The sequence below is a fragment of the Argiope bruennichi genome, chromosome 6 (assembly GCF_947563725.1).
Source record: "Argiope bruennichi chromosome 6, qqArgBrue1.1, whole genome shotgun sequence".
NCBI classification, from domain to species: domain Eukaryota; kingdom Metazoa; phylum Arthropoda; class Arachnida; order Araneae; family Araneidae; genus Argiope; species Argiope bruennichi.
Window position 1 is genome coordinate 16,274,307 of NC_079156.1, and position 25,920 is coordinate 16,300,226.

At 29.9% G+C, this 25,920-nt stretch overlaps 1 protein-coding gene across 1 annotated transcript in view; it reads left to right on the plus strand.

The window, feature by feature from the left end:
* Positions 1-4,571: 4,571 nt before the first annotated feature.
* The window catches only part of LOC129972472 (vesicular glutamate transporter 1-like), a 165,350-nt gene continuing 144,001 nt past the window's right edge, over positions 4,572-25,920 (plus strand). Inside the window, exon 1 of the mRNA XM_056086617.1 lies at positions 4,572-4,780. Within this exon, the coding sequence (XP_055942592.1) occupies positions 4,710-4,780 (71 nt within the window). The 5' untranslated portion in view covers positions 4,572-4,709. The remainder of the gene's footprint in view (positions 4,781-25,920) is intronic.

The window sequence follows — 25,920 nt, forward strand, 5'->3', positions numbered from 1 at the left end:
ATATTCAATATTAAGAGTTTTTTTTTTTGTTTTGTTTTTTTATCTTTATTGTCTTATACATTAACATGCGGAGATGAATTACTATTTATTTTTTTTTTGGATAATTTTTATCTTCTAAAATTAAATATGCGTTTCGTTATATCGATTGCAAAAACATTATGCTAATATCAACTTAATTAAAATCTCAATACGTCCTATCTCTGGCGAGTTGACGCGAAAGAATTGCTTGACATCAGTGGAGTATATTTTGTTAAGTTAGGGGACGGCAGGTATGATTCAAAACTTACCAAATCTGAGTGCTTTTCACTCTTTCGTAATAGGCTATTGAAGATATATATATTAAGATGAGAAAGAATGTGTCAAGATTACTACCGTTTTATTACAATTTCCTTCTCAATAAACAAACTCGTCTGTCTGTCTGTCCAAGGTCAGCCTTCAACTCGCTGATAGAGCATAGTTTCCGTAAAGAGCTTCTAATGAGCAATTCAAAATAAATCAATAAATATGCGATTTTCTACTCTGCTAGATTCGCAAAAGATTGTAAAAGACTGGTGTGTATGTGTGTGATATATACTTGTAATTATATTTTAAAATCTACTTTAAATCTTAAATAATTTTCTAATTTTTATCTTAAAATAGTCCATGTTAATTTCAGTTCTTATTTTCTGATACAATTCCCTTTTTTATTTCATTATTTCAAACATGCTTTCTAGAAAACTGGTGACATCCATTTTCATTTTCTCACTCTCCGAGGAAAAGGATAAATATCCTTATTACCCGCATGTACCTTTCAAAGATATTTAAGATTCCTTTTCCTAAGTAAACATACATCAAAGAAATCCCTATCAGTTTCTTTTGACACTAGGTTTACGGACATTTCTTATATACCTATGTCTATGACAAGCATCAATTGGGCATGTGAACGACTACATATATTTAAAGAAAATCGTAACCACTTAAAAAGCATATATAATTTTACTCTATAAGTAAAAAGTAAAAATATGAGATCTATTTATAGAAAGTTTTTATTATTCAAAAAATTTTAGTATACATTATTTCAATATTTGACATTCATTTCGCTCATCTTTTACACAAAGACTCAATTGTGTTAGTACACTTTTTGAAAACAATCTTTTCATGTATTTTACAAGTGTTATTGCTTATATTTCTTGTACAAAAGCCAGTTTGGTAACTTGCGAAGTACTAGGTGATGGGAGATTTTAATCTACGCTTTTGTATTTTTTTTTCTTCTTTCTGCAAGTTTATTGGACAACTGAAATAAAAAAAAATCCTTTAGGATAGTTTTGATGTAGTACATACTTGTATAAGATCCCTGCGTTATTGCTACTATATCTCAAATGTTGAAAAACAGCTAGAGTGGCCATCAAAAAGATGTTGTCTTAATGGTATATTTGAGCGTCATTTCGTATACTATGTTGATTCCAAACTTTGTCTCATTATAATATGATATTGTTTCCTCGGTATGTTTGTTATTGTGTTCTAACACATGATCGCGTCAAATTCACTCACATTAGTAAAGATAGGTATACTGCATACAGAATTACAATATTTTAACACGTTTGAAGAAAATAGACATCAATATATATTTACCTCCTCCAGCGGATAAAAGTCAGTGCAAGAGATAAAATAAAAATTCGAACATTGCTTCTGTAAACCTAGTGTTAATAAAATCACTGAAGGGAAAAATTCTTGTCACTTTGCTCTTGTGTCGGGATGTAAACAGACGTCTTTTTATCATCGCCTTTCCCTTTTACAAGTTATGACAACCTGTAAAATAAATTGAAGTTTGTATCAAAAGTTTTTTTTTTCCGGCCAAGCACCTGCAAAATTATGTTTGCGTATATAATTTTACTTCACTAAAATTAAGCTACGTCTCAATTGCTTAAAAAATGTATTCACCTAATTTCTAGATTATTTTTCAAAAATTAATTTGAAGTAATAGAAATCAGGAAATGTAAGGGGATATTTAAAAGCATACAAGGAAATATATGATGAATTTAAAATATCCGCTATTGGTTAAGCAGTTTTCAAACCAAACTTGCTAGATGTAATTATAACTTCAAATATTTATCATTGCTTTTAAAAAAATCTATTTGCCTTAACTCCTTTATAAATTTATGTTAATTCATTTTTTTTTTCTTTAGTAGGGTAGATCATCACCAATACGACAAAACTGCAGTAGCAAGAAGAGGCCAATAAGGAGACGATTCTGAATAATATAGCATTGCAAGATAGGAAATATCTTTCACTTGAAGAAAAGCCAAAAATAAGAAAGGAGATTATATATGGAGGAGCGATATCTAAGCGTAAGAAAAAAACATTTAAAACTAAATATTTACATTTTTATCCTACAGGAAAATACAATTATAATGATAAAGCAGTATGTTTAGTTTTCAATCCTTTAGTAGTTGCTTGCTCGTGTCCGAAGTATAGAGAAAATATTGTAATCGTCAAAATATCAACTCGAGACACACATTTTTGATATTATATATGTCTACGACAAAAACATCTTAAAACTGCTTTGAACTAGATTGATGAAATTTGGTACGTGACTTTTCCACCTAATTTGTCGATCTTGACAAATTTTGAACACAATCTGTTAAGAGGAAGTATGTCTGCCCGGCTGTATGAATATAAATTAACTAAAAACTGAAAAGAACCAAATGAAAAAAAATTGCTATAGAAAATTAATATCTATAGTGTAGATATCTATGAACTTGTAAGCCAAATCCAACAAAGGATTGACTGTCTGCCTGTCTGCGCTTTCATAAACATGTAAATACTATGATTCAAAAACGTAATGACTTAAAATTTTATATGCGATTAAAATGGTAGTTCTGTGCCATAATTTGGTTTGACTAGATTGGGCAAAACGAGTCGAAAAAAAAACAAATTTCTTTTTCTGGTGCTATTAACTGCATGCCAGGGATTCATCGCCAAAGAAAATCGCCAAGGATCACATGAAAGATTCAGTAAAAAGGCTAAATTCACGCCAAACATTAATCTCTATACCGTGTAAGCATTATCCACCTTGCCTAAGGCCCACAGGTTTTCAGCAGAGAACATGAGGTATTGTATGAGGTCTTTATTAAAGAGTATGAGAGAAAGTTTGAAGAAGACTACTGCCTCTGGTTCTAGGGAAATATTGCACGAATTTTCCGATATTTATCGCTTTGCCCCTGGTCCTGTTGCCCCCTTTTTTCTTTAACAAGTGAAAAACATTGTTTTCATCTTAAAAATTCAGTTACTATGCGGTTACTTTTGAAATTCCTAAATACGGTGTTTCAAATTTTCTAATCTAACGTAAAATTGAAGAAATGAACAAAAAATTATTCATATTGTTTCCAAGATTTAAGTTTTCCCCTAAATTACTCTCATGATATTTATGATTTGATAATGATAAATGCAAATCGAGAATACTATTCTCTGGATTTTCCCGTATAGTTCTATACGGGATATAACAATCTAATTTTCGATTACATTTTGTATTATATTTTTAGAATTATTAATAAATTAAGAAAGAGAGTTAGCTTTAGATAGTTTTTAATAATTTTGCAATATAGTCCATAATTTTACAATGAAATTTAAAAAATGTCTCTATTTACATTCATTTTATTAATAATAATGCTCCAAATAATTAGAATTTTGTACGATATAATTCCGAATTTGATGAATGATGGCGCAAACCAAGAAATATTTATTCAGAACAAATATCTGTATTATTAGCAAGTAGGATATGATAAAGCACAATGCTTCGTTTCATTTTATTTCCTTAAAGATTTTTATTAATTGCTATACATTTTATTACATTTGACTGGTTTACTGTTTTTAAAATGAAATATTTTAAATTGATTTTAAATTTTTTTCCCAGTTCTTTAAGATTTTTACATTTATGCATTTATTTTTCCCACCGATAATGAGCTATTTTAATTATTTTAGAGCTTAATTATCAATTAGTTGTGCAATTTAGTTAAATTCCATTTCCTAAGCAGCAACGATGTTTAATGATGACTTTGAGGACCAGTTTATTTCAGAATTTTATTATATTTATTAAAATGAATTATAAATTAAAAATTGAAGGAACGAAATCCCAAACTCTTTAAGTAAACTGCATTTTTGTAATAGTTTTCATTACATTCATTTTTAGTTTGTGAGGAAAACAGAACCAAAGCTTTTGTAACCAAGTTGTACAGGAAACAAACCACTGAAAAAAATACTTCTAAAGTTTCTTCCAAAGCAGACAGTCCCATTTTTATCACATTATGAAGCTATCCCTACCAGTTACTCATCATCCCCAACTGTCAAATAGGCAAACATAAAATGAAATAAAAAAAATCCCAATCAAATCAAAATCCGCCTCTCCCCACTAACGTAATATGAAGATCAGAACAAGAAAATCGAGTTATAATCTTAATCATCACCTCTCCTCCCACCCCCGCCCCATTATGCAAATGACCGACGCGAACGCCCCTACCGGCCGCCCCGGCGAGACCAAGGGGCGCTCCATAAGATCGTCTGCTGGCAGACGAACTATCACCAAAAGATTTCTCTCGCAAGGTGAGAAACTCAAACGATGAATTCGAGTCGCAGGGGCTGAACTTCCTTCGGTGCGTGGATTTTCTGTTCGAATTGGATTGGTGATCGTCTGATGAGAGTTTAGAAGAGGATTTAGCAAGCCACTGTCCAAGATGTCGATTGGTGCCATGGGTGTAATGAAAGGGGGGATAGTGATGTCCAAGAACAATAAGAATGAATCCGAGTGAGTGTTTTTCCTTTATTTTGTTTAACGCTTGGCGTTATTCATTAGAGATCATCCAGTAAGACAGAAGCCACGGGGATGACATTTAAGAATTTTATTAAAACAGGGTTCTATGAGAGTAGAAGAATTAAGTATTTTAAGTTTAGACAAATATATTTTTTAATATATAATTACTAGAAATCCAATACATAGAGCATTTTTATATTTTTAACTTGCATAATTTATTATTATGTACTTCAACGAATTAAAATGTTTTGAACTTATAAATCTCATCAAGTTTCATGGGATTAGTCTGAGGATTTATTTATCTTATAAAAATTTTTAAGATGAATTAGGATCACATCTGAATAATAATATATCATAATATATGAGAAATTTTTCATTTTTACAAATTGATAAATTAGGAGAAGCGAAATTCCAAAAATCTTGATAAAATGATTTAATGATTTTAGCTAAAAAAACTTTGAATAAATAAATTATGAATCTTGTTGTTGCTTTTCACGCTCCTGGTTAGTTCTTTGTTAGATATAGTTAAAAAAAATCCTTCACACTTTACCTAAATGTGACGATCGATGTTTTTTAAAATGTTTTAGTTCTAAAAAAAGAAATGTTGACGACTAAACAGTTAAATTTTCATATGGAGTTGCTATTAAAAGCTGAAATTATTAAGACATTTATAAATTTTATGCAAAATCTATTCTAGTTGAAATCAAAAATTAAATTATATAAATAAATGTTTATAATGTTAAGAAGAAATTTATATTCTTCTGAACATTTACCAATTTCCTACGTTATTATTTTTAATTTGTAATTCAGTGCAGTGTCTTAAAAATAAGGAATATCTTCAAGAAGAAACCATTACTTAATAAAGAATTATAAAGAATTTCGTTTTATTTCATTTACACTATTTATTAAATTATTTTATTTAATTGAGAGAAAAAAAAAATCTTCTGTGCAATTTTTAAAGTTTAATTCTATGTTTGCTTTCATGTCGTTATTCATGACCCAATTATTTGTCAATAAATATTTCATCTAAACATGAAGGAAAAGCTTCTTCCTTCACCTTTCTAAATAACCTTCAATATTTACGATTGTTTTCGTTACGAAAATAATAGAATTGAGTTAGAAAATATATTTTCATTCAACTCTCATTAATTTTTTATGAAAATGAATTTTGTTTCTTATGCTATTCTAAAACCAATATGAATGAAAATAATTCACAATAATAGCTATTATTTATTAAAATAATAGATTTGTTTTTGTTACAATATTATTATTGTATATTATATAATAACATTAAGACATTTTATACTCCCAAGTTATTCGATTTGATTTTCTTTTCTAAATTAAGGAAATTTTAAAAAAATTAAATATTTGATTTTGATAATATATCACATGCATTTTTTATTTAAGCATGAATATAAAAAATGGATCGTTACCTCTACATATTTATAAAATTATGCAAGTGAAATAAAAGTGTAGGGGGAAAATGGCCTAAAAATTTATTTGGTCATGTTTTAATATGAATTCTGATTGTTCTTTATTTGAATATGAAATTGAATTGGAATTAATTACACGTGTACTTTTTACCATAAAAAAGCCATGATGGCGTGTTGATCGAACTTATGTCTGTGCATAAAAATGGATGGAATAAATAATATACTTTTTTTTGGCAAAGGAAAGATTTGGAAGAAACAATCAGCTCCATGCACTCATATTTTATTATTTGATCTTGGCATCAAATATACAAAATTAACTCCTTTACATTTGGTGATTGGACTTAATGTAAAGTATGAAACCAATAAGTTAATTTTGTGTGTTTTCGTGCACTTTGAGATAAATAAATAAATAATTCCTTAATTTTTTGGAATAATAGAAAATGTTGGACAAAAAAAGCAACACAATCCTCTTCCAATTTTTAGAATTAGGGATTTCGTATTGAAAAACCGTCTAGAAGAGGGTTGGACTACTTTTATCCTCAAGTTAAATAAGCGTACAATTTACAAAAGTAAGATTTAGTAATTGCTAAAAATTGGGATTAAATTTATTATTAGGATTATTATATATATAATATAATAACGTATTAGGATTAGTCCATTTTGACTCAATTAAGCCATTACCCCAATTAAATGAATTTAATACACACAGTAAATGGTTTTTATCCTTTATTTTAATATCTAATTAAACAGAGAAACTAAACAAAATTTCCATTAAATGTGGAAAAGTACTGAATGGTGTCTCTCCCACTAGGATTCTTTTCATCATGATATCTTTGAGTTTTCCCAATCTTTAAATTCTAATTCCTTTTCACTTTCTCGCATTCGAAGTATAGAGAAAGTAGTGCAAACATAAAAAAAATTTGAGCTCGGTAGTTCATATAACTCCACGTTCCCTGAGTTGGAAAAAGACATTTTTAAAAAAATACCTGTCTGTGACAAAGAAAAACACGAAACTTCACGGATGAAATTTGATGCGTAGTCTATACACCAATTTTTATTACATTTTGAGCAAAACCTATTCGAAAAAAGTCTGTTTAACCGGCTGTTTGAATTATAAGTAAAAAACGAAGAAAACTAGAAATAATTTCTTCCTCTTTTTGTAATAATAGATAATTTTGGACAAGGAAAACAACCCAATCCTCTTCCAATGTTTGGAATTAGGGGTTTCATATTTGGGAACCGTCTAGAAAAGACTTGGAGTACTTTTATCCTCAAGTTAAATAAGTATACAATTTACATACGCAAGATTTAGTAGTTGCTAAATATTGGGACTCAATTAATTTGGACGTATTAGGATGGGTACATTTTGGTTCAATGAAGCGGTTATCATAATTAAAGGAATTTAATACAAAGTTACGTAAGTAAAGGATTTCCTTCCACTGGTTTAATATCTAATTGAACAGAAGAAAGTAAAAAAGATTAATCCATTAAATTTAGTAAGGAAATGAGAGGCGTTTTTCTCACTAAGATATTTTTCCTCCTAATTTTTTTGGGTTTTTCCCAATTTTGAAATTCCCATTCCTTTTCACTTTCACGTATTCAAAGTAAAGAGAAAGTATTGCAATCGTCAAAAAAATTTGAGTTCGATACTTCGACGGATCTAAACGTTTTACACCTCTCTAAGTTCGAAAAATGATTAAAAAATATTTGTCTGTGACAAAGAAAAACATGGAACTACCCGGATGAAATTTGATGTATTGTCTTTACACCGATTTTTATTACAGTTTGAACAAAATCTATTCGAAGGAAGCCTGTCTATCCGGCTGTTCGAATTTAGTTGATATTATAAGTAAAAAACGAAGAAAACAAGAAGAATCAAATTCAGTACACAATTTTCACATCTACAGTGTACTTACCGAATATTGAGCTAACTCCAACAAGATTTTGAACGTCTGTCGGTCTGTACTTTCAGATGCATGTAAACGCGATAACACATAAACGCAAAGACCCAAAAGTATCATATTTCATATTTAATTTTGTGACTGCAAATGTAATTCTGTGTCAAATTTTGGTTTCAGTCGGTTTGGAGAAAATAAATCTGTAACACACATTCAACTTCAGAGAGCATGCAAGAAATATCTGGACCATAACCGCTTATTTCCTTCGTTTCTTGAAGTAGATTCGTAACCTTTCTATGTCTTAGCTCTTATGACGGTTTATATTAAATAGCTGGCTTTTAACTTTACTCAGCAAAATAATAATATAAAAACAGTAGAAGTGGCCTTTGCAGAACGTTCTCGCATGCTTTCTAACAAAGCCGAATTCAGCAAAAGCGAAAAGCTCGCGTCTTTTGCTCCAAAAGAAATAATGACGTTCGCGAAATTTCTTCTTTTTCTTCTCATTCTTTTTTTTATCTCTGCTTTTGTTTATTTAGATGGATGGGGTGCCAGAGGATAGTTGAAAGGATATAATTGGAAACGAAATTATTTCATATTATTCATAGCGAGAGTAAAACGGCTCGAGAAATCCTCTTCTAAATCGATGATGGACAGGTGGTATTTTTCTCAATAAAGTGATTAAATTAGTATTTCATTTCTTTTCTTACCTCTCAAATGTGTGGCGTGACATAAGTCATTCAAATGTATCAAGAAAGTAAGATCTGGCAACGGGGAGGGGGAATTTCTGAATCTTGTGCGCAGTATAAACGCTGAAGACAAGGTGCAGTCATATCTAGGAATGAAGTGATACTTTGGTTGTCATGCAAGTTGGCTGCTTTAGGTATTGTGAATCAAGCTAATATCTTCAACAGACAAGTTGAAACTTTTAACCACTCATACGCAAACTAGCTTTCATTTTGCTCGTGATGGATCCATGAACGAAAGTATATGTAAACAGAATAATTTAAAAGAATAATTCGATTTCAATATATTTATCATTAAAATACCAGAGGGAATGGTTTCTCCAAGCTTTTTCGCATACTCTCTTATGATGTCATTCTTCAAAAGGTAAAAATGTTTGGACCCTTAGTAAGGTTGCATATACCTTGTATGGCAATGGCGAACAATAATTACGAAATATCTTTGGTCTGAAAGCCTTTTTACTTTGTCTGTGGATTGATCGATGGTGATTCATTTCTGGCATTTTGATAATAGTTCCCGAAAATCCAATTCGTGTTTGAGAGGCCTTTTTTTCAATCTATTCAAAGAAAAATTTTCTACTCAACTAAAATCCCAGTCATAAAATCACGTACTAAATTTGATATATTTAAGTCATTGCATTGTTAAGTTATCGCGTTACATGCTTCTGAAAGTACAGATAGACAGACGTTCAAACTTTCGTTGGAATAAGCACAAAATCTGATAAGTTCTACGCGATAGTTTTTAAATCTGTGTGCCGAATTTTATTTATCTGACTCTCTTTGTTATGTAGTTTTCGTGTAATTATATTCAAATTGCGGGACATGAAAATTTCCTCTGAATAGATTTTGCCTAAAATTTGATAGAAATCTACAAATTAGCTTTGTTAAGACAATCTTTAAGTTAGCTTTGTTACAGACAGACAGACCTAATGCCAAAGGTCTGTTTTTCGATCTCATGGAGGTTCGAAATTTGGTAATCCGTCAAAATCTCGAGTTCGAATTTTTATCGATTACATTACTTTTCTATACTTCGTATAGGAAAAAGTAATAATAAATGAAGCGTTTGAATTTTGTATTAATTTATAACTTATCCATCATTCCTTTAGAGATCAGTTTTATGTTTGTTTTATTTTATTTCGCTTCATTATTCGCATTGCTTCCAGATCCTCGTTTTAGCTGTTCTTTAAGGAACAAAATTATTAAAAAAGCGAAGAAGTTTCTATTCATTGAAAACGAATAAGTAATTATTTTACTCTTTCAGAACATCAAAATGCTTAGTTTGAAACAACATTTAAAATATTTAAACATTATATTAAACATTTTAAAATATTTTTTGTAGAATTTTTAAACATGTATCCCCCAAAAAATGTACGAAAAATCTCCTCTGAATTTATTTATTTCTTATGTAAATCACACTAATTTTACAGATAATCTTCTTTTTTTTTCTGGCTTTTACCAATAGAGGAAAAGAACACAATTAAATATTTGGTGAAAAATTGAAAATATTATAAAAAAGTAAGGAAAAATATTTTCTTTAAATTGTTAATATTTGTGAAAAGACTGCGTGACAGCTAATAGTCGGTATCATCAAAAATATATTCGTTTGAATTTTAAAATGAGCTGAAATATATCAAGAATATTTTCAATAATATTTTTGGAAGATATCACGGATAAAAATGATAAAACCCACTTCATTTTTAATTCTTTGAAATTTTAAAAAGTCTTTACTGTTGAGCAATTCCACTTTCCAAAATTATTTTTAATACAAAAATTAATTGCTTTATCGTAAACGGTCTTATATGAGCACCAAAAACTTCTTTATTATTAGTAAATACAGAAATGAACCTCTGTGGGTTTAAAGCTTATTTTTAAAGCTTCAGGCTTCCGTATGCAAACGATCGGATTATTTATGGTTTTCTATAATAATTCTCCTCCTTCGCTTGGTGAATGAACGTCAATTTTCAGTAGTTTCGTTTCCATTAGTAGATTAAACAACTTTTTCGTCGATAAAAATACGAGGCCAATTTTCGAAACGAATGATACTGAGTAAAGGAATCGTTTATACAAGTCCATTATTGTGAAACATATTTAAAGATTCTTCTTGTGACTTCCATTTTAATTAATACAGAGTTAGCTATTTACTTAATTCTTTGTTTAAAAAATCATCGAATAAACGTTTCAAGCGAGTCAATTTTTTGCAAGAAATGGGGAAAGCTTCAGAGGTACGGCCTATTCAAATGGTTCTTATGATGGGCTAAAGAAAATTTTCTCCGTCGTGGGCATCAAGAATTTTTATCCCTGTACTTGCGCCGTGAAAACTGTATAGTCATCAATTTTTTTAAAGCGCGTGTTAGAATTAAATTTTTTAAAAAATGGATTTGGATCAGGACTCAAGAAAATTTTAGAATAAAATAATATGTATTAATGTAAGATACAAAATAAGAAATTAATAAGGATTTAAATTAGATTATTATATATCATTACATACTACACACGCATATTATATATGTAAACATGCTTTAGCAGTTGCTAAAAAATAGAAGAGACTTTTGAAATTTTAACTTCGATTTTTTCCATCTCAGGTGGCATAATTTATGTACAAGTGCGGTAAAAGATGCATAAGTCTACATCGTGACACAAGAACAAAAGAGATAGAAATTTTTCTCTTCCGAGATTTTACTTTGAAATTTTGATAGTGATTCTTTTTCACCTCTCGAATTAGGAAAAATAATCAGGTATCTTTAAAAGAATGTTGTAAGCATTAGAGATCACTTCATTTGGGGAGAGAGAAAATGCTGAACCAGCAGTTTTATTAAAAGCGTGTCAAAAATAATTATAAAAAAGTGGGAATTGGATCAGGAAATAAGAGAACATTTTAGAATGAAGTTTATATGAGTTAAATTAAGATAAAAATTAGGAAATTAGGATTTAAATTGAATTGAGGGATATCATTACACACACAACATAACATTTTTCTTTCAGAAATGATCTGTTAAACATTTTGTTATATAAACTGATTCGATGGCTACTTTACATGTAAAGAATTATTTTTAAAATATAATTTCAGTCTTTAATATATAAAATATTATAAATTTTTTTAAAATAATTAAAAAAATTTCAGTCTTTAATATATTAATATTATAAAATATTTTTTAAATGAGTTTATAAATACATCTTTGCGTATTCGTGTCTATTGTAGTGAAACTCGCCATATCATGAGAGTAACTTAAATTCTGAAAATAATTTCATAAGTCTTGTGATTTGCCGCAGATTAAATATTCATAAAACACAAATGATAAGATCGCTAAAAAATGTAGACTTCTTATAACGGATGACATTTTGATTCTTAAAATTCTTAACCTGCATTGAGCAAATTCATTTTAAGTATAAAACAAATTTATGGACAGACCATATATTCATCTTTATTGATCTAGTTTAATGAATCAATAAGACGCATCATCGTTTAATTGATCGAAATAAATTTCAGTGACATTCTTATACAAAGTAAATCAATATCATAACATAAGTTAAGCATATTTAAAGAAACCTTTTAATTTCTTTAAGACTTTTTTCTTTGGGGGTGGAAATAGATTTCCAAGAGTCTCGTGAGGAAAAAAAAATTATTTGTCACCTAATATTTGAACTAATCTAATGTCATCTATTCTAATCTAATCCTCTAATATTTGTACACTTTTCCTCGTATAAAATATAAAATTGTTTTCAAGCTGAATAAGCACAGTGTTTTTCTCTTATCACCATGCTTTTCCATTAAAACGATTGGAAACTGTCAAAGAAAGCTGAATTTATATTTTATGTGATCGTGAGATAAAAACTTTTTCGATGCACCTGAAGGCATTCATTAATAACTAATACTAACGCCCTCTGTCTCACCATGGTAGGCAGAGTTTTTTAAATGCTGATTCCTTATGCTATCCATACTATTAAAATAAGCGCTTAAACCAAACAACGCTAAACCCTTTGGGAACTTGCATAAAATAGTTTTTAGAAGAGTGTAAATGTTTGCTTCATAAAAATTTGTTGCATGAAAACAAAGTTATTTAATAAAAAGATAAAAGTTGTATAAATTTCTTGAAATCTTAATTGCAGGAAGTATAAAATTATATACACTGAAAGAATATGAATACACAGACTATTAATAGAAAGGTCTTTTTATTAATATGAAACGTAGTCTGAAATATTGCAAATATCAGTTAATTTTATTGTTTATTATTGATAAATGATCACTTTACTTCAAAATTATTGTTTAATTAAACCAGACACTCAACATTCGGATAACCAAAACTATTTTTAGTGCTTTTAAAACTTGTAAAAATCATCAAAATCCTGATTTGAGAATCATTTTTTTTTTATCTTTCCTGCTGCCTATTTCGTATTCTGTATTTGACATTCTGTGTTTCTATAATTCTCTAATAACAATAATAATAATTATTAAAATATAATATATTTTATTATTAATCATGATTTACAATAGCTATTGCTGAAATTGATTTATATGAAAAAATAAGAGTTCGAAAAAAAAGTCATATATAACAAGTGGCACAGAAATCGTTCTTATTATGTATCGTCGAATGGTATTAATAAAATGTAAAAAATTTTTGTTATGAAATTTTAGACTGCTTTATTTAACGTTTTTACTTAATTCAATGCTTCGCTAGTTGATTGAGCTGCAAAATATCCTTAAAGATGTTCTGGATAGAGTTCACAAAAACTCTGTTAACTCAGAAGAAAGAAGACGTAAAAGAAATTAAGAAATAGGATCAAAATCTGTTTGAGTTTGCATAAATGCTATTTTAATATTTTAATTTGAGGTTTCGAGAACGAAAATAGGTTTCATCATTACCAAATGAGTCATTTCTATGTCTTACGTATAGAAATTAGCAACCATATCTTTCTAAATTATTATTTCACAAGAATGGGTTTTTTTGCATTACCTCAAAACTCAGAAACTTGACTTTTTAATGATAAAATTTCCTTCCATTGCAAAGTTTTCCTTATTTTTAATAAATTTTCAAACGTAATACAAAATTTTCTACAATTTTTAATGTTATGATAAAGTCCAAATTCAACTATCAAAATATTCAATTGCGGGTATTTGCCAATGTTAAGATTTAAAAAGATGTTTTCTTTGGGTATTGTTTTCGAAGTAGGATTTTCATTTCCACTTTTATTTCTTAGTATAAACACTTCTTTCATTTGCACCCGTTATAATATGTTTTGATTTATTCGGCTCAATTCATGCTTTTCGGTTTTATCAAATAACAAGTAGAATTTTTTTTAAAATACATGCATTCCACATTAATACAGAATAATAAAAAAAGTAAATAATATGGATGAAGAAACTAGTGGTGGGGGCTGATATTTAGAAATCGATAAAATAAGCCGTAAGAAACTTTATGCTAATAATAACTTGGTGATTTTAGGTAACGAAACAGATTAAAAAAGTAATCCATTCATTCAGTATTAAAATTGAGATCTAAAAACAATGCAAATTGTAGTAACTTGATCACAAAAGAGCTTAGAATGTGGTCTAAAGACCCTTAAAAATCTCTAGGGTTCTTTCTAATAAAGGGAAAAAGCTCCTTGAAAAAACTGTGGCCAGTAAAATAAGTATTATCTATTCCAAGAATATTGCCGTTATTTTATCATACTAATTAATGCTTCTTTAAATAAAATGGCCATTCTGCCTCGGACAGATGTTTTTCTTTCAGTTGATGATAATATGAATTACGGATTTTTTAATTAATGATTATTTACTAAAATTAAATAGTTATGCAGTTAAATGTGGAATACAGATTTAAAAAAAAAAGATTTCACCTTGCAATTTGATAGAATCTCAAAACCTAAATTTAACTGATCCAATCAAAACAAATTATAAAGCGTGGAGATTAGAGTGTATATATTAAAATAAATGAGGTGATAAGTTTCTAATTCGGAATGAATGTCCAAAGAAAGCATTTTTTAATCTTAATTTTAACATTGGCAAAAGCACGAGATTGAATATTTTAACGGATGAGATTAAATTTCATGATAATATTAAAAATGGTTTCAAATTTGTATCGCATTTTTAAAAAATTACTAAAAATAAGGAACAAATTGTGTAGAGATTATGGTTAATTAATTGGTGATTATCTACCAGAAAAGTGTTAAGTCCATTTTCGAGCATGATTAAACTTTGTTGGATGCCTATTTCTTTTACATTTTCTTTCCTTTGAGAGAATAGAGATTTTGCTGAACCTTATTCAAACCTTTTTAATAATATTTTTGAGCTTCATTCATTAGTGAAGCACTGAATTAAGTGCAGCTGTAAAAACTGTTAATGAAGTGATCTGTGAAATTCTTATAGTAATTTCTTTACGTTTAATTATTGTCATAATATATATATATAATATAATTTCAATTCTAATTAATTTTCTAATTTTTATCTTAATTTGACCCATACTAACTTCATTCTAAAACGTATATAATCTCAATATTTTTCCCCTCACCAAATAAAGTTCCATTGCATGAAATACTTTCTGGACACTCTCACCAGTGGTTCTTAACTTATGGTATTTTAGAATCGTTACTCTAATTTTAATCAGCTTTTCTGTTTTCATAAATTCTCCATACCAAAATAAATGTTCTTTAAAAATATTTTGTTTGCGTTTACAAATAGAACCAAATGAAGCACGCAGATTCGGTTAAATTATTGCTTTGTTTATACACGTTTTATTGCTAGAAAATTGTTAAACAATGGACAGCAATCAATAAAGAGCTGTTTGTGTTTGCTTTTTTCTTACTGGACATTACACTCCTAAACATCGGAAAGAGGCGTTTCGACCATGGAATCGTGCAAAGTAGTTTCGTTTGTAAACATTTCCGTCAATCATTATTTATATTCGCTAAAGAAATTGTTCAATTCTCTTCTGTTAAACAAACCTCATAAATAAATTTGAAAGAAAGGAATTTTCCCTATTCTTGATTTCAAAGTGGTAATCGATGTTGGTGTTTTTAGAATTTAGATAAATTATTTTGAAGTTTTTCTATAAAGTATTTTTTTAAATATAAGTAAAGCATGCTAGTTGGAAAAATAAGTATTACTTTTTGAGCTAAAAGATATATAAGGGATTTCCAATCGATAATAATGTCTTAAGTTTGAATAAATGAAAAAATAATATTACAAAGGCGGAGCAGGGAACATTTAGTTTTCATTTTCTATTTGTGTCATACATTTCTTATTTAAGATAGAATGAATAATTCTTTAATATTAAATTGGTATGATTTATCTTATTAAATCCACAAACCAATTCACAAATACATTTACAGAAATGACTTGTCTTAAATCGTTTGATTCAGGAAAACTATAAAATTATTCTCAAATATGGTATCGTTTGGATTTTATAAAAATGCGTTGTTAGCAAATAATAAGATTTATACATTTTTTTATCTAGTGTACGAAGTATAAAATATTGAAACCGTGAAAAAATTCAGACTCGATATTCTAACGTTTCACCCTATTTTAGACTTTTCTAAGTTCAAAAAAGCATTTTAGGAAAATGTGTGTGTGTGGCAAAGATAACTCAAAAACGTTTCGAGTTATTCGGAGGAAATTTGGTATACAGTCTTACGTTATTTGTCTCTATGAAAGAAACCTGTCTGTCCTGCTGCTCGAATACAACATGATATCTATAAAACGAAGACAGCTAGATTAATAAAATTCAGCACACATGTGTAATATCTATAGTACATAAACCTACCAAATTTTGAGCCAAATAAAACAAGGAGTTGATTCTTTATGAGTCTGAATTCGCAGGAATATGAAAACGCGATGACCCTATAGCACAAAGAATTAAATATATCAAATTTGGTATGTCATTTTGTAACTACAAAGGTGATTCTGTGTCAAAATTTTGTTTCAATAGGTTTGCAAAAACACGTCTAAAACACAAGGTCAACTTTGATTTACTATTAACTGCAAGCCAGAGACTAATCATCAAAATGTAGACATAGGAACAACGATTGATTCAGTCAAAATGCTAAATTTATTCCAAAGACATGTAAGTGACTATTGTACGCTAAAACCATACAAGGCGCTTTCTGGTATAAGACCTTTATTAGACAGTATGCAAGAAAGTTTTGGGGAGACCAAGACTTAAGTTAAGACCACTGTTAACTTAACAATTCACCTGAATCTTAACCAACTTGTGCTTAATCAGAAACAGGAAACCGTGGAAAGTTATAAAACGCTGTAATTTTACTTTCTCGATTGCGATAAATAAATATATATTAATAATATTGTAATACATAGTATCGTCATTTCTTATATTTCTGAGATGAAGAATGTCTTATTAATAGTGGATATATCCATCAGATATATTTAAATTTCCTCACGCCCCCCCCCCTCCAAAGAATCATAATTATTTCTTAAGTTATAATTTATTTTTTGAGTAACATTACATGGAGAGGTGATAAATGTCGAGGCAAAATTAGACTGTACTCTTAGATTCTCATAGAGAAAATTATAAATAAAAGAAATGAAAATCGGAATTTCAGAAAATACTGGATATAGTTATATTTTGATTACAGCGCCCTTAAATCTTGAAAAACTAAGAACTGACTGCTGTATAAGTATATACTCATCTTTTTTGCTCAGTTTTGAACTGAAAGTTCGATAATCATTTAATTACATATATTGATAGGCAACGATCACAATACATAGTAGCGTTTGAAGAAAAGTTTTCCAAAGTTCATTGATTAAATGCGTCACTAAGCAACTTTCAAAAATAGAAAGAGAAACACTTTTTGCTCGTTTCCGTTAATGCTTCCAAAAATAAAATTTTTGTTAAACTTTGGTTTTACTTCTTATAATTGGATTCCTTAATTCACTTCTGTCCAAACAATGATATTTGGCATGTTCATACGGCATTTTAGTCCACGTGTTCAGGCAAAAACAATTTAGTTTGTGATGCTAGACTGAAACCTTCAAATTTCCTCGGGATCCCTTATCCTAATTCGTTGCAAAAGCAATGTTCACCTCACTTTATGAGTGGGAGAGCCAGGCAATATGCAAAGGAAATATGTGAAAAAGTCGAAGGAATAACGCCCTTTTTTTGCCTCCTACATAAATTCTAAATTTATCTCCTGATGCACTTTGATCGCGTATCTTTATTATTTTTTTTTATAAGACATGGAATTTGAAATGATGTTTTTTCCTTTTCAATTCTTTTTATATTTTCATCTCTTTCTCAAACCATGGCTTATCTACATCAGTTTATATTTTCACGATAATAAATATTTTTTTTCTTTTAGTCTTTTTAAATGAATTACATGCCTATCATAAACATGAATAAATAAGCTCAAGATCAACACATAAGGTATCACATTGATCATAAGTTGTTAAAAACGTGACAATACGTGTCCCTAACATAATATTGGCATGAGTTTTCTCTAAAGCAAATTCGCACAACTTAACTGCTTGTTTCTGTAAGAGTAAAACAACAAAACTTTTGTTTGTATTGGCATCTCAAAACTATGATAAAAATGGTTCGATGTTAAAAATATGTGAAACATTCTCCCCTCAACTTATCGTATACTACCACAAAATGTAACGTTTTGTATATTGCAATTTAATGAATAAAATATAATGTGCATTTTGGAAGTTTTTCAACTGTCCATTTTGATCCAAAAATTCCATATATAATACAATTTTGGAGATAAGAACAAGCACAAATTTCATTTGTTTAGATCGCTGCGTTTCGGGGTGTTCTTCAAATGAATGGATAGATCAAGAAACACTCAAAATTTGTTATTAGTTAGGCGATGAAACATCTGCCAACTTTTATCTATCTAGGTCATTTAGTTTTCAGTGATCATATTCGTTTACGCTCGGACAGCCAGACAGACGGATTTCCTTTTTATCGTATTTCAGTTAAAATGTGACAGTAGTCTATCATTTTGTGTAAGTATTGTATACTGGAAGACGATATTTTACTTTCTCATATACGAAGTATAGAGAAAGTACTGTAATTGTCAAAAAAAATCGAACTCGAAAGTTTATCGAATAACCACCTTTTGAAACTCTGAATACTAAAAATATATTTTCGACATTATATCTGTCTAAAGTCTATATAACTCAAAACTCAACTTCATAGATTTCTGTCAAGTTTTGAACAAAATCCATTCAGAGGAAGTTTTCCGGCCCGATTGTTCAAAATAAGTGAACATAATTAAAGAGAGCTAGAAGGATAAAATTCGGTGCATAGATTTAATATCTATAGTATAGACACCTATTAGATTTTGAGTCCAAAACAACAAAGGGTAGATCGTCTGATGGTATATATACTTTCAGCAACACTTAAACGCGGTAACTCAAAAACACAAATATATCAAACGTGGTATGTGTTTTTGAGACTACGACTGTAGTCCTGCGTCAGATTTCGGTATCAGTCGGTGAGGGGGAAAATGCGCCTAAAACAAAAATTCATCTTTATTATAGAGTATGCGCGAAAGTTCTGGGGAAACCTCCCCCTCTGATTTATTTTTTACAACTGCAATACTTTTAATGTGCTTCATATATAAAAAATTATCATTATTCCGAAATACATCATTATCTGTACATATGCAGCAGATCATTACTCTTAAAATACCTAAATAAAGCCACATTGTTATTTCTGCAAATACTTGCCCTCTAACAAGTATGTGTAAACAGAATCGCCCTCACGAAACAAAGTTGCGTGAGTTCAGTCGTGATATTTTTTTTCTTCACTGGACGGAGACGAACCTGTGGGTATTATTTATAACCACACCCCGAGAACCGAAGCATGCACTGAATTGCGGAACGACGCGCGGGCGGAAATAAACTCGAAATATCGATCGGAGGACACCCCAGTGGTGGTGCCGCCCGCCGTGCGTCGTCGTGCCGGTGAAATTTCCACAGGTTCGGCCGTTGCCTTTCCAGCGATTCTTTCGCCTTTTGACGCACAACTTTTTAGGTTCCAGGTGATCTTATGGCAATTCTGGTCTCGGGATCGAAGTCTTGGATTCGAAATCAGTCTTCTTCAGTGATCGACAGAAAACACGGATCCTGTGTTTTAAATTTTGTAGCCATATAATCTATACTTTAAAATAAACAAATTTTTTTAATAACTCTTCATCTGCTTTGATTTATATAACACTTATTTAAAACTATCCGCCTTTCGCGACCATCTTGTTCGCTGAGATTATTGACTTTTTCGGCTGTTAAATAATTATTATGGGATGCATTTTTTAAAATTCATACATACATACATACATTCATTCGACAGTAAAACAGGAATTCTATTTAATTTTACTGTAAAATAAAATAATTATATATATTTCGAAAAAATTGTAATGAATATCCTACAATGTAGCTGAAAGCACGCGATTGAAAGTTTCCATAAATGAGTTTGAATTCCATTATAACAATTAAGAATATTTTTACAGATTTTGTATCCAATTGAATTCAAAATATTTTTAAAATTAAGAGATATAAATGCAGGGAAATTAAAAAGGTAATTTTTTGAGTCTCAAGCCAAACACAGATAATTTTTGTATGGTAATTACTTTGGAAAAAAATAAAATTAATTTCTTTAGACAAGTCATATTGTTTATCTATTTATATATTCTTTCCTTTGATTGAAGGTAATTTTTAATGATACGGCGAACCCTCTCCAGAACATTTCTAGTACCATTTCGCAGCTTCATAAACTAAGCAAAACGCTTAATTCAGTGCAGCTGTAAAAGCGTTTAGTGAAGCAGTCTGGGATTCGTATGATGGTTTTCTTCATTTGGCTGTTGCCATTCGGCAATAATTAATAAGGTCGATTTTTGTGCCTCGTACTTTAGCGTTTTATTTTCATAGATTCAAGAAATAAAAGCGCTTCAGCTCGTTCACTACACTTAGTAGAGAAACATGAGTTGTGCTGAGCAGGGAAGAAACTCCCTGCCTGGTACGATAGTCGCAACGAATGTCTTAAATTCGTCAACAAACAAATGTCTTCCCTCTGGTTTGATATGTAAGTTTCAGAGAGGGTTGAGTGGCGTCTCAGATGAGTCATATGACTCGGGATCTGTCCAAACATAGACCTTAACGTTTTCAAAATGGGACGTTAATATAAATAAATTAAACCCACGTATTAAACTTTCTTTTAATATGAGAGAATGCTGTTGTAACAGTTGTACAACTATGTTATTAAATTTCTTCCTCTACTCTTTTATCTTATCTGCGTTGTCTTTAATTACTTTGTGGACAGTTTTACTCTTGTCTCATTTCTAACATAAGCCTCGTTTAGAGCCAAAAGGAGTAATGATTTATCTAGATTAATGCAAATGTAGATCTTCTGGAGTATTGGTCAGCTTCAATCACGAATCCCACAATTTCACCAAACACGCGCCGTGTATGCAGTTCGTCATATCTATTTCGAGCACGTTAAAATCGTCATTGATCCAATTTCATTATTCATGGATCTGAAAATGTTATCTCGTTGGTGCGTAAAGAAATTTTAAAGAATTATTATTTAACGTGTTATTTTAATTGTGCTAACGTAGCACAATTAAAATAACACATTTTTAACGTCTGTCAATTTTGCATAATCATGAACATATGTCTAATATGTTCATGATACATAGTTCATATGTTCATGAATACAATAGTTCATGAGCACAAATAGTTTAGACATATGAAATATATGTTTAAATTATTTAACTGAAATTAAATATAATCATTCTACTCTGCAAAACATATTGTCGCCAGAGCCGAATAGTATTAAATTAAATAAAAATTGCGTAATTATTCTTTAAAAAATTTCAAAATTATGAAAAGTTGTAGTCTAACTAAATTTGCTATTTCAATAACAATTTTTGACTTTTGAGATGGGGCAAAACTCTTTCTTGTGGCAATAATAGCTGGTCAATTATCAATGGAAATGGCAAATAAGGCTTAATTAATAATTTTCTAAGATTTCAAAATTACGATCATTCTCAATTATAATAACATATAAATTATGTCAAATTTAGTATACGCATCTAAGGTTTAAGTCGTTAGGTCCGATAGAGCTCTAAAAGACACTTCTACACGTACACACATTCGCGTTTTATTTTCTCGTATACGAAGCATCGAAAAAGTAATGTAAGCATAAAAATGTTCACACACCACATTTTAAATGTCCTTACATTCGATAAACACATTTTTTGGCATTATATTTGTCTGTAACAAATACAATTCAAAAACGCTTTGAGTTAGATTAAATTTGATGCACGATCTTCCCAACAAATTTATATATTTCTTCAAATTTTGAGCAAAATATATTCAGAGGCAGTCTGTTTGTTCGGCTGTTGAGACAGATAAATGAAATTCGATACACAGATTAAACATCTATAGCATATAAACATCTACAAAATTTGAGCCAAATCCAAAGAAAGGTTCGACGTCTGTCGGTCTGCACTTTCACAAGCATCTAAACGTGATGACTTCAAATATATCAAATTCGGTGTGTTATTTTGTGACTACAGTAGTAGTCTGTGTTAATTTTTGGTTTTAATGAGCCGGTGAAAACGCATCTAAAATAGAATTTCCATTTTCACTTACTATTAGGCATGCCGATCTCCATAAGCGCTATCTACATTTTTTTTTTCGTTCACTGAAGCTTTTTGATATCAATGGCATTAGAGGAAGACAACCTTTGTTGCTAAAACTCCCAATTTATCCATTTCAATAATAATTATCCATGCGAGAAATGAATGGCCAAGATTTTCTATTAAATTGAGTGAAAATGCTTTCGTATAAAGGATCAGTATTTCGTAATTACTGTTCGCCGATTTCATACAAAGCTGAAGATAGCAACTTCATTAGAGAATATGCGAGACAATTTTTTGGAGACCACTCCCGCTAGCTCATGTAATGGAGATAGCTGAAAACGGATTGAAAATACTTTCTTTTGGTGCTCATAATCCTCTCGCCGCCCATTACTTAAGCTAGTTACCGGAGGAGTACATAAAACTTATTACCCAATCTTCATCAACGAAAGTGCTTCTTTTATTAAATCATCAAAACGCATCCATTTAATAGACAGCTCTCGAGTATTAAATTTATTTTTCATGCTTTCTCTTTATTTCGTCACAACAAAATAACTTCTTTCTTGTTTGAAAATCCTATTCGTTCAAATTTATAATAAAGGCTCTGGTCGGATTATTTGAAATAGTTTCATGAAGGTTTTTTTTCTTTTAATTGGTGGTAAACTGATAGTGAAGGTAAAAAGAATTTGGCCAGTCTTCCTTAACATTTAATAATTTTTACTTTCTCTTATATGAAATATAAAATGTTGTGGTCTGTTTGAAATTTGGTTGAAACGTCTTGTTGTTATTGGTTAAAACCTTCCTTCATCAAACTAATTTATATTTTCATACAAAAAGATGTATTAACTGTTTCTATATTCGATCTGCTTAGCCAGGATATCAAGAGTCGGCGTCCTGACGTAAGGGTAGCGCGTCTTCCTCATGATCCAGTCCTGGTTTTGACATGGTTGTTCTTTACCCTGCGTTCTATCTGTGAGGTGTGTGAAAGAGCCCCCCTGCAGAAAAGGGTTGTGCAAGTGAGTGTCATCTTCATATGAGCTAGAAGTCAGACTTCTGCCTTCGGGTGCTCAGGAGTCTTTACCCTCAGAAGCTACTGCATCCCTTCTTTCCTTTATAAAGTGGCATCAGCATCAAGATATCGGACAAAAAATTAGATTACATTAAACTTGACAGTCATATTCCTAATGCGAAGACTTTATATCAAATTGACTTCACTTTGCACAGGACATATTCATTTTATTCCCTAACGCCATTTGTTTGGTGAGTTAAAAAAATATATGTTGCATGTAAAAATGAATTTATTATAAAAAATATTTTAATTGGATTTTGAACGTAAGGGAGGAAAAACCTGTTCAAATCTTTTTTTGTATTTTCGGAGTATTTGGAATTTATCCATTTCGATCATTTGTGAGGTATTCCTTGCATATTAAATAAAATTGATATGGTTGCCTACTTTGAAATTTTCATGATTACGAAAATGAATATTCTTTGCTCTTTATTATTTTATTCTGAAAATCCACTTTTTATTATTTTAAATTTACTATTATGCATTTGGCACAACATCGTTACACCAGGCATTTGTATCATAAGATTAACTTAAAAATTATTTTATAAACATGAAAATGGATGCAAATGAGGACATTTTTTATTCATCTTATGAAAACGAAAAGAATAACAAATATATCTTCGTTATACCGTTAAAAACAACTTAGTGAAAAGAAAAATAAGTATGTTCTTACTGTTTTAAAATATCTGCATAACAGAAAAATGAATGTATAGCAAGATCGTTATCGATTTTATTACACAATGAAGATATTGATGCGTGTGAGTTTTTATTATTATTATTATAGAAATTATATTTTAAAACAAGAGCATTTATCCCGTTTTTCATTTGACTCGATTGTTTTCCAACTGTATGTAAACGATATAAATGATAACAATTTTCAAGTAATGGCCAAGAACTTGAAACTTAAGTCTTATTTTATTTCTAAATCTTCAATGAGGAATTTTTCATATTTAAATCATTTCAATTCAGGATTTCGCCATGGCCATAAAAATAGATAGTAATGCGTAGTGATATTATCAGAAATTATACACAATATGAAATTTTCTCATTTGGTTTCAACAATATTCCTGGAACAAATGAGAACAAACTAATGCCGTTCATTCGATGAAATATTTAGAAATAATAGATTAATTGGCTGAATCAGCTGATTTAATGGGATTTGTGGAGCAAGTTTAATTCTTTGGATCAGTGTTGCTAACCGGATAAATAATGCATTTTAAGTGAAATCGAATTGACCTCTTTTAATAACCACATCAAATAAACATGCGTCCTACTAAACAATTAGATCTGTGTTAGCAAGTACTGAATATGTGACTCGCTTCCAATTATAAATACTTTTGTTAATAGTTAGAAATTAGGGTAGCATTTTTTTATCCAATATGTTTATGGATGTGTGTTTGTATAAGTTTAATAAATTTAAATGAATTTTTAAAAAATCTGTGTTTTTTCGACAATAAGATTCCATCTTATATTAAAGTTTTTCCAAAGAAGCTTAGTGCTTATTTTCAGAGAATGTATTATTCTTTCATGCACAATTCATGTATTTTTATGTAAAAGAATAGCAATTAATGGCTCTGAAAAATGTCGAGTATCCAGTATCGATATGCTTTTAATTCATCTGGCGATATGCCTAAATGTAACTGTAAGGGCAAATGTTTGAATATCAGTCTTACGAACAAATTTGTTGTTCTTACATTGACTGATTCCCACCAAGGGTTATAGGGGATACCTCATGCATAGGGTATATAGGCTATGAGTATGGCTATATGCTATGAGTATATATTGCATCCGGTATGATGGTTGATTCTCACTACCTTGGTGACTACAAAAATGGTAGGGCGTCAACTATCTCCTTCCAATGACTGGACATGCCTCCTACGGGAAAGGTTGAACCTTGGCCGGTGATTGTTCTTAGGATTCAACCTAATTCCTGCTAATGCTACCACGACCGTCCGGTTTTCAGATTTTTCCGATTGCTTTCAAGGTGGTGCTTTGAAGTGGTGATTTGTAATTATAATGACTGATAAGGTTTTTGGAATGAGTAATTAATTATTCGCGATATGTTATCTTTTTTAGTATTTCTCTTGTTTCATGTTATACTTCCATAAGATATTACCATTTTCGGTCTATTCGAAATTGCAGGTTTTTTTCCAGGAAGCTCTAGGAACCTTGTCAGGTGAGTCTTGCACTATCTATAGCTCTTTTCTTTCAAACTCATCTTATCCAAGATTCAAATTATTATTCACTTTAAATCAATGGAATATCATGATTCTTATAAATCTCTATCATGTCAGTTATTTAGTTTATCAAATAAATCTGCCCATCATCAATTTATCAAATAAACGCGAGTGTTGAATTTATATCTTAGTATTAACTATAGCTTCATTAAACCTAATGACTTTAT